This window comes from Poecilia formosa, unplaced genomic scaffold (assembly GCF_000485575.1).
Source record: "Poecilia formosa unplaced genomic scaffold, Poecilia_formosa-5.1.2 Scaffold472, whole genome shotgun sequence".
NCBI lineage: Eukaryota > Metazoa > Chordata > Actinopteri > Cyprinodontiformes > Poeciliidae > Poecilia > Poecilia formosa.
The window spans coordinates 164,902-175,296 of record NW_006800411.1 but is presented as its reverse complement, the minus strand read 5'-3'; the positions used below and the strand labels follow the sequence as shown (position 1 = coordinate 175,296).

Here is a 10,395-nt window from a genome sequence, read left to right as displayed (position 1 = left end):
AAAAACGTTTTAGTAGAAAACAGGAGTTAACTTATCACATGAGGATTCACACAGGTGAAAAGCCGTTTTCATGTGTGAACTGTGGAAAACATTTTTGTCAAAAAGTTAGTTTAACTCGGCACATGAGGATTCACACAAGTGAAAACCCGTAGAAGTGTTTTCCATGTGTGTCAAAGTAGGGCTGTAGGATAATATCGATATCGCGATATATATCGATATTTTCTTTCCTAGAAAAAAATCGATATTCATCCGCAAGTATCGTAACATCCAACTGTCACCTTGCTCACTCACTGCTTGCTTCGCCGGGAGAGTGATTAGGTCATCAGGCTTAGAGTGATTCCTTCAGATGTTAAGTGTTGAGGTTAAAAAGGTATCAAACTATTCAGAGCAGGGTACTTGGTGCACTTTATTTACTTTATAAATCCATGTAAGCTACAGTTTGTACTGTTTCAATTAAAAGAAACATGTTTTCTCACCACTTCTTTGATTCTTTTTGTCCAGCTGTCGACTTTAAGTCTGTGTCCATGTCCAACCAGAGCCAGGTATTGTGTAGTTGGTGCTTTTAATCAGTTTTCAGTTAAATTAATTCAATCCAACTCTATAACAGTCAAAAATATCACCAAAATCACTCTGTCCCTCTAAAATCTTTCAGAAAATCGCAAAAGTGTATTGAATTGTATCGTCTGATGAATGTCGCAATATGTATCGTATCGTGGACAGAATATCGTGTATCGTATCATAAGATTACTGTATCACTACAGCCCTATGTCAAAGGGCATAAATCCCATCTCTTTATTGGGGGGGACCATAAACAGGAGAATTTCTTAGGACCCATTTGGGGGGAGGGTGTATCAGCGAAGTTCCCTTGAAACGTAACGTAAAATGTTGTTTAAAGAGACGCACTGAGCTGTCTGCCACTCCTCAGCCCCTCCCTCGCGTTTCAAACTCTTCTAACAGTTAAAGAATCTCAATATGAATGAGATGTTTGCTACCTTTAACAAAAAAGCTTAAGTCTATGAAAGCAGCGTAACAGTTTTGCTAATGAGGCAGTTTATCATGATTCAGCCAAAGTAATGAAATAAACTGCAGTAAGATCTTTATTGTTATTGTGCTTCTTATTGAGCAGTGAAAGTAAATAAAATGTTTACATGTCTTTTGCTTTAAGTATTTACTTACTGGCGGGTTTTATGTTTGTGCTGCAGAGCCACAGCTAAGGTTGCCACCCGTCCCTTAGAATACGGAATCGTCCCGTATTTGGCTGTTAAATGTTGCGTTCCGTATTGAACCAATATGGGACGCGATTTGTTCCGTATTTCTATAAATGTCCGATAGACACGCCTATCACACACATATGAAGACTAAGTGTAACAATAATGACCAAAATAAAACACAGGAAATATTTGGTCATTATTGTCAGCTAAATTTTAGTGGCGGGATGTAAATAGGACCCCCAGAACGCTACGGACCATTGTTGTCACGGTTGCCTAGAGATGGACACTATGCAGCCACGGTGAGCTGCTGTCAACCCGCGTCTTTTTAAAACATCCTCAACCCGATACCATCATGTCGTTAGAAGGAAAACCTCTCGTAAAGATACAGACTTGAGAGGGAAGACTCCAATCCCAGGCTGAACATGTTAGTGAGGATGAACACAGTCGATTAAAACAAACGTGTTTGTCCTGGCGTGGTGTGCAGTGCTGCATGATGTCAGACAGAATGGATCAGGAGAGGAACACTGAAGACCCGTCAGAACGCAAAGGACCAGAGTCTCTTCGTCCCTCAATCATCTCCTGAGGCTGTTAACGCACAGAACATTTAGCCATGATTAAGTTTTTTATTGTGGTTTTAGTAGACTGTTATGGTTTGATTATTAAATAATCAATTGTTTGCTTATTTAATGTATAGTCGTATCAGCCAAAATTATACAAATGGCCACTTAAAGAACAAATCATACTAAGAGATTAACAGTAAATACATAAATATTTCCTACTTTAGAAAAGTAGCTTTCTGTTTGTTTTATTAAGAAATGTTGACATCTTTTATTAATTCAGTGATCATTTAATGTATTATTGCATCTAGGGGGGCCAACAGGGATTAAAGTCACTAATATAAGTGATAAGGAAAGTTCAGCTGAATCTAACACCAGAACAAAGGCAGACTGGAACTGAAACTGTGTTAACAATTGAAAAGATTCTGTTGTTCATTGCAAATGTAATTAATTGTACAGATCAAGTAAAGCACAAAACAGAAAAAAATCAAAATAATTGTGAAAGGGGCAGAGAGGTTTTTTGGTATTAAGGACATATCTTGGGAGCCCACAAGAGGTTCGGGGCAGAAGGAAAGGCAGAAAGACAAAAACTGATCATCTTACAAAGGAACGCTAGAAGCCTTATTGCAAATGGACACGAGTTTAAAGGATTTATTATGGTGCGTTCACACTGCAGCCTGAAATGACCCAATTCCGATTTTTTTGTCAATTTTGATTTTTTTGCCGGGGCTGTTCACACTGCCAAGAATGCGACCTGTATGTGTTTTGCAGTGTGAACAGGCAAATGACCTGAAAGTGTCCTGCATGCGCAGTAGAGGGCGCAGTAGCGTCAGCGTTCTCAGTGTTCTGCCAACCGCCATAAAAAGAAGAAGCGCTCAGTGTTTGCGGAAGTAAACATGGAGGCTAACGGCAGAGCTTAGCTTGCATATGTGAAGTTGTTGTCCGACAGGAGCAGCATATTAACAATTTCCTCCTCATATAGTTCGTCATGGCTGTTGTTTTTCTTCCCGCTTGTGCGTATCAGGATGCAGAATAGTGAGATTTGTTGAGAATCAGTGACGTTCAGTTCGGATGAATGCGACCTGGACGTCAGGTCGCATTTGAATCGGATACATATAGGATATGGGTACTGTTCAAACTGTCATGAAAAGATCAGATACAGGTCTCATTATGTCAAAAAAAAAAAAAAAAAAAAAAAAAAAAAAAAAAAAAAAAAAAAAAAAAAATCGGAATTGAATAATTCAGGCTGCAATGTGAACGCACCCTAAGATTTTAAAGACAATCTAGATATTATATGCATTCAGGAAAGTTGGCTTAAACCAAATCTTGATTTTATTATAAAAGGATATGAAAGTGTTAGAAGAGATAGAGAGGGAGGATCTGGAGGAGGGTGTATAACATTCATAAAACAGGGAATTCAGTTTAGACTATTGGCTAAAGGAAGAGAGTTAGAATATATTATTATTGAAATCTGAACAGTAAATGGGCGATTTAAAATAATCAACTTCTATAATCCATGTAAAATCCTTTCAATAGATTTAATGGAGAAACTTGAGCTTTTTTAGAGGGTAAATAAAGCTAATTACGGAGTCATCGTAATGATCAAAATGGGGATATAAGAAATAATGGATGTTAAAGATTTGGTGTGTCTAAATGATGGAATAATAATAAATTTAATTTATAATGCACTTTTCATTAATAAAAATCTCAAAGTGTTTCACAGTGCAGTTAAAAACAAAATCAACAAACAAAACAAGACAGTCATTTAAAAGTGGAGTAGGCTTGTCTAAAAGGAAAAGTTTTCAAACCGGTTTTAAAATCAGACAATAATTGCGGGGCTCTCAGATAGTCCGGAAGAGAGTTCCATAGATGAGGAGCAGCCACAGCAAATGCCCGATCACCCGTAGTCCTTAGTCTTGATCGAGGAAGGTGGAGAAGATTACAGGTTTGGGATCGTAAGGATCTAGAAGTTGAATGTGAAATAAGGAGGTCCTTCAAGTAATCCGGTGAGGTTCCATATAGACAGTGATGGGTGATAAGTGCAATTTTATACTGGAACCTATAAGTTACAGGAAGCCAGTGAAGCTCGTAAAGAGTAGGTGTGATGTGATCAAATTTACGAGCTCTCACTAGGATCCTGGCAGCACTGTTTTGAATGTATTGAAGGTGTTTTCTGTGGACTCCAATAAACAGCGAGTTACAGTAGTCGAGCCTGGAGGAGACAAAGGCGTGGATGAGGGTCTCAGCATCAGAACGGGAGAGAAATGAACGAATTTTGGAAATATTGTGAAGATGAAAAAAACAGGTTTTAAACAGGTGCTTAATGTGATTTTCAAATGTGAGATGAGAGTCCATTCGAACTCCAATGTTTGTAACAATGGAGGAAATGGGAATGTCTTGTTCAGAGAATGAAATACTCGTCAGAGTCGAGGATTGAACCTGATGAAGCGTTCCGATCAGTATGGCCTCGGTTTTGGAACAGTTCAACTGAAGAAAGTTATGGTTCATCCAAGACTTAATCTCCTCCAGGCAGGACGTTAGCGCAGCAAGTGAAGGTGAAGTAGAAGATGATCCCGTTCTAATGTTAAGTTGTAAATCATCCGCATAAAAGTGAAATGAAATGTTATACCGATTAATCATTTTACCTAAAGGCAGTATGTAAAGAGAAAAAAGCATAGACCCTAGAACTGACCCCTGCAGTACACCACAGTGATTTATTTATAATTTGAGTAATTAATGTGCTTATCGCAGCGCAATTTGATTTTATAAGTGAGGAGGGAAAAGGATCAAGTGCACAGAAAGAGGGTTTCATTCCCTTAAGGAAAGTCTCTACCTCGCTTTGAGCAATGTCATCAAAGCAGTTCAACCCAAAAGGCACAGAAGTAGAGGCCAGTCGGGAATCAGAGATAGCAAGAAACAGATCTGATCGAATTTACTTTGTTTTTGAAAAATGACGGAAACAAATTGCATTTTTGAGTCATATCTTCAGCATACATTTGTTTGTGGGGATTAAGGAGGTGATGTAGAAAAAAGCTGTTTAGAGTTTCCCGGACTATATAGACCGTGCTTTCCTGAGGGAAAAGGTATACGCTTTCTGATCTTCCCTGTAGGCCTGTTTATGAACAGAGAGATTGGTTGATCTTACACGTCTCTCGATGGCACGACCAGCAGTTTTCATATTCCACAGCTCACTAGTATACCAAGGGGCTGAACGGGAGAAAGACACCAGTCTCAACTTAAGAGGAGCATGGAGCTCCAAAAGCTCCTGGAGAGATTGATTGTAATAGTCGACAGAATCACTTACTGATAGGTGATTAACAGCAGACAGAGAGTGAAGGTCAGAGGACAGAGCCTCAGGGAAGATGTTTTTCAGATCACAGAACTGAATAAAACGTTTTGTGTCCAGAACAGACAAACTAGAGGGAATTTCTAATGAGATGATACTAAATGATGGAAGCGGATCCAGAAATAATTTTAGGGATAATACAGAGTCAGCAATTGATTTAACATTAGTTTCAAATTCTCTAGCAGGTGTTTGTTTGTGGCAAGTCTTCAACACTTGGCAATGGGTGGAAGAGGCAAGACCATTAAAATCAATCATTTGTTCAAATTCTAGTTCTTCATTAGTCAGTTTGCAAAATAATCAGACAGTAGACCAGATATATACAACAAACACTTTACAGAATCAACATGATGGGGCAAACTGTAAATTTTTCATATGGGTTCCAGCACATCATGGGATTAAAGGGAATGAAATGGCAGACAGGATGGCTAAGGAAAGTACCAATCAGGTAAGGATAGATATTAATGTTAGTTTTAGTATAACAAGAATAAAGGGTATAATTAAACAAAAAACAAAAGACAGGTGGCAAAGGTTATGGGAAGAAGAAAAGACTGAAGGTGGTTTTATAAAATCCAAAAGAGGATTGGACAAATGAGAAGAACAGAAAGAAACAGGAGAAAAGAGATAATTATTTCACAACTTAGAATCAGACACACTGGATTGAAAAACTCGTTATTTTTGATAGGGAAACATCAGACAGGGAAATGTGACTGTGGGAAAGATGAGAATAAGACATGTTATTTTGAGATGTAGGAATTACTGTATTCAGAGAAACAAGTTAATTAGGAACGTTGGTAATACGAAAATTAAATTTGACATTATTGATTTACTGCAAAAGGACTTGGGAAGCAGAGGATATCAGGCTGTATTTATTATTTTTAAGCAGAGTAAGTTGTATAATATAGTTTTTTTTTTTTTTTTTTTTTTTTTGCCATGTGGTCCACACTTCTTACCAGTTGGTGGCGGCAATGCTCACTTAACGTTTCTTGCCAACCGCCAAAAAATATCAAAAAGAAATGAAAGAAGAAGAAATGGACGCCGTATCTGATGGGGAAACGCGGATTGACGTAACACCTGTTTGAACGCCCCACCATCCGTCTCAGTTGCCGAGTCCTTGGGCAAGATATTTCACTCGATATGCTCGTATTATCCAGAAGGGGGCGGTAATGCAATAATGTGAATGCAGACGGTCATAAAATCCCAAAGAAGAAGAATAGGAGGAAGAACAACAAGATGGCGCATAGTTTGTTTTGCTGCATTTTTCGAGAGTTTGTCTAAAGTTTCTCAACGAGCACAATGAACTTTCACAGAGTTTAAAGGAATCATCGTCAAGTTGAAGGAAGAGATGGATGATCAGCGCAGACTGCTGGATTTCTCCCGAACTCCCCGGATTATTTTACACCGAATAGGTAGGAAACACCAGCGTTTGGATGAAGGTTAAGGTCTAAATGTAGAAATTTTCTGTATGAGGATCATTTAGTAACTGTTCCCCTCCTGTATAAATGTCTTGATATCTGATAAATGAACGCGAACATCACAACTACGCTGTGAGAATGGCTTATTTATATATAGAGAAAATGGAACCAATTACCTTTTTTACGGCTCTCGTCCTTTAATTACCGAGTTTTACTTTCGTAAACAGGAGAAATGTGAACAATGCAGCGCAAGGCCAGTAAAGCAAGCAGCATAAAACGATATTTGCGGTGTAAGTAGCTGCAAAATGTAATAATTTTTAATAAATAAATTGTATTGGCGAATATTTGTCAAACCAAATATCCTATAAAAGTCAAATCAACAAACCACCGCTGCACTGAGGTGATGCTTCATACGCAGGTAAAAGAAGTTTAATGTCGAAAAAAAACTTTAAGATTGCTTTTATGGTTTATTCTTTCCAGTTTGAAAAGCAAATAACAAAGATCAAACTTCTCATTGTTTCCTCTCCTGCTCCTCCCTATACATGTAGAAATGGACTCACTGTCAAGAATCTGGGTTAGGAATGTGTTTGTTCCTTTAAAAGTAAAGAAACAAACAAAATGATAAAATAAGCAGTTATTAAACTCAAAGTTTAATAACTTAACATAATGTTAAGGAGAACTTTGAGTTATTAAACTCAAAGTTTAATAACTCAAAGTTAAAAGTAATAGAAATAAAAAGTTAATAGCTCCAACATAGAAAATACCTAGAAATAATAAAATCAACTTTTAAGCAGTAACAATAATGCCTACTGATGGGTATTTTCCTCTAACCTTCATAAAAGAACCACAGACAACATATATGAATTTTATGACCAAGCTTTTGCAAAAGGAGAAGACTCAGCAAACTGCTCCTCCAAGCCGTTCACTGAGCATTCTAAAGACCCTTGGTTACAGCTCGTCTTTTATTATCAAGCAAAAAGAAGGGAGTACAGGGAAGGGAGACAGCAGACGAAATACGACTGCTGTTTCTAAGATAGGGAGTATTCCAGTTGATAAGAAGGCACCTGTGGAAACATAATTTAAGATCTGGGAAACACACAGTTAACTGTTTCACATGAAGACAAACAGGCAGATGTGACCTCCAGGTCAGTTTATACACACAGAAGGAAGAGAACACTTTAATAATCTATAGATTGAATGTCGATTAACTACTGTTGATTAATATTAGACTGAATATGAACTAAAGTAATAACAAAATGATAATACCAAAAAATCTCTAACACCTTCAATGAAAAACGTAATACTTTTTTTTTTTATTTGATAATTTTCCAAATGTCAGCTGAATATGTGAACTTATCTGTCTGTATGTCTGCACTCTTTATTTTCAGGTGTGTTCATTTGGTGATTTCTGTCTTAAATGATGAAAGTCAGTTTTTTACTTCAAAAAATAAAGTTAACAATTCCTCTTTTTTCTGTTTTTCTTATCCAGATTACCTGCTACATAATGTTAAGGAGGAGCTATGGAAGCAGGAGAGGAGATCCACTCTGGACCAGGAGGAGTCAGAACCTCTGCAGGTGAAACAAGAACAAGAAGAATCAGAAGATCAGCAGATAAAAGAAGAGCAGGAGGATCTAGAACACCAGCAGATAAAAGTGGAAGAGAAAGAAGTTTACTGCAGTCAGGGTGAAGAACAGCTTGAGCTGAAACAGGAGACTGATACCTGCATGGTGACTCCTGTTGATGACCAAATATCCCACACTGAATCAGAACCAAAAATGAACCAAGTCATCTTCCAGGAAGCTGCTGAAGCTGAGAACCAAAATCAGAAAAAAAGCAAATCTTTCTCATGTGTGACCTGTGAAAAGCGTTTTGCTCTAAAATCTGTTTTTGATGCTCACATGAGAACTCACACTGGTGAAAAGCCATTTTCATGTGTGACCTGTGGAAAAAGTTTTCGTCTAAAACAGAATTTAACTCGGCACATGAAGATTCACAACAGTGAAAAACCGTTTTCATGTGTNTTTTCATGTGTGACCTGTGGAAAAAGTTTTCGTCTAAAACAGAATTTAACTCGGCACATGAAGATTCACAACAGTGAAAAACCGTTTTCATGTGTGACCTGTGGAAAAAGTTTTCGTCTAAATCAATTTTTAACTGAACACATGATGATTCACACTGGTGAAAAGCCATTTTCATGTGTGACCTGTGGAAAAAGTTTTAGTCTAAAACAGAATTTAACTCGGCACATGAAGATTCACAACAGTGAAAAACTGTTTTCATGTGTGAACTGTGGAAAAAGTTTTCGTCAAAAAGTTAGTTTAACTCAGCACATGAGGATTCACACTGGTGAAAAGACGTTTTCATGTGTGAATTGTGGAAAAAGTTTCAGTCGAAAACAAATTTTAACTGAACACATGATGATTCACACTGGTGAAAAGCCGTTTTCATGTGTGACCTGTGGAAAACGTTTTAGTCTAAAACAGAATTTAACTCGGCACATGATGAATCACATTGGTGAAAAATCGTTTTCATGTGGGAGATGTGGAAAAAGTTTTTGTCAGAAAGTTAGTTTAACTCAGCATATGATAATTCACACTGTTGGGAAGCCGTTTTCATGTGTGACCTGTGGAAAAAGTTTTATTCACAAACAGCATTTAACTCGGCACATGATGATTCACACAGGTGAAAAGCCGTTTTCATGTGTGAACTGTGGAAAAAGTTTTCGTCAGAAAGTTAGTTTAACTCAACACCTGATGATTCACGCTGGTGAAAATATGTTTACATGTGTGAATTGTGGAAAAAGTTTTAGTAGAAAACAGCATTTAACTTGTCACATGAGGATTCACACTGGTGAAAAGCCGTTTTCATGTGTGACCTGTGGAAAAAGTTTTCATCAAAAAATTCATTTAACTCGCCATATGAGGCATCACACAGATGAAAAGCTGTAGAAATGTCACCTTCCTATGATGTTACTATCTGAATTTCAATCCGCCTGCAACAAGTTCTCCAGTTTCTTTTCAGAGAAAATTCTCAGAGGATTAATCTGATTTTAAAAATTTAAACCCATTTTTTCTCTATTCTTAAGAATGACTGTTTGATTATTGATTCTATGTTGCATGACTGTTTTTGTGTTTGTAATGATGTAAAGCACTTTGAAATGCCTTCATGCTGAAATGTGCTATACAAATAAAATTTGATTGATTCAATGTGTGTCCTATGTTGAGGTTCACTATAAAATTGATTTGGTTAAAAACTAGAATTAAAGACTGGAGGGATTTCATGTCTATAAAGCTGAGAAATTGTTGTATTTGTTAGACGTGATCATTTGGATCTTCACATTTGGACACCTAGAGATGTGAAACTTTTTTTGATGCATTGTTTTTTTCTGGCATATTCTATAGCAAAAATAATGACAAACTGTATTGTTATAATATAAACCATTCAATAAAATGACATGGATTATAACAAAATTGAGTGATAAATTGTAGTAGTTGCATTTTATAGTCCTTATGACTACTGGGTATAAACTGATCTTCAGTGTGTTTGTCCTAAAAACTAATTTTCATGCATTGATTTTTCTTGATTGTAGAAACTGTTTGATTATTTTCTTCAGTAATTTACTGTGTCTTGTCTTCATTATATTTTTCTCTTTACTGCTTCAGCTGTCTTCTATTACAGTTTACCATGTTTCTAACCAATTTAACCTCTACACATAGATATATGTTTACTGTCTTAGAAAGTAAGTAAAACATTTACCTTTCCTGTAAAAATGTAGTGTTAGTGCTGAATGTTACTGCTGAAAATTGTAGAAACATTTGAGTTCAACTGCAGAACACTTGCTGAAATGAAATGAGAAGAAGCAGAAAAA

At 36.8% G+C, this 10,395-nt stretch overlaps 2 protein-coding genes across 2 annotated transcripts in view; both read left to right on the top strand.

Annotated features, from left to right (window-relative positions):
• LOC103156254 (trichohyalin-like) overlaps window positions 1–1,794 on the top strand; it is a 110,519-nt gene extending 108,725 nt beyond the window's left edge. Inside the window, exon 9 of the mRNA XM_016664172.1 lies at window positions 1,696–1,794. Within this exon, the coding sequence (XP_016519658.1) occupies window positions 1,696–1,794 (99 nt within the window). The remainder of the gene's footprint in view (window positions 1–1,695) is intronic.
• LOC103156277 (gastrula zinc finger protein XlCGF57.1-like) overlaps window positions 1–9,982 on the top strand; it is a 38,948-nt gene extending 28,966 nt beyond the window's left edge. The window contains exons 3-4 of the mRNA XM_016664173.1: window positions 6,445–6,520; window positions 8,016–9,982. Coding sequence (XP_016519659.1) covers window positions 6,457–6,520; window positions 8,016–9,475 — 1,524 coding nt within the window. The 5' untranslated portion in view covers window positions 6,445–6,456 and the 3' untranslated portion in view covers window positions 9,476–9,982. The remainder of the gene's footprint in view (window positions 1–6,444; window positions 6,521–8,015) is intronic.
• Window positions 9,983–10,395: the final 413 nt, after the last annotated feature.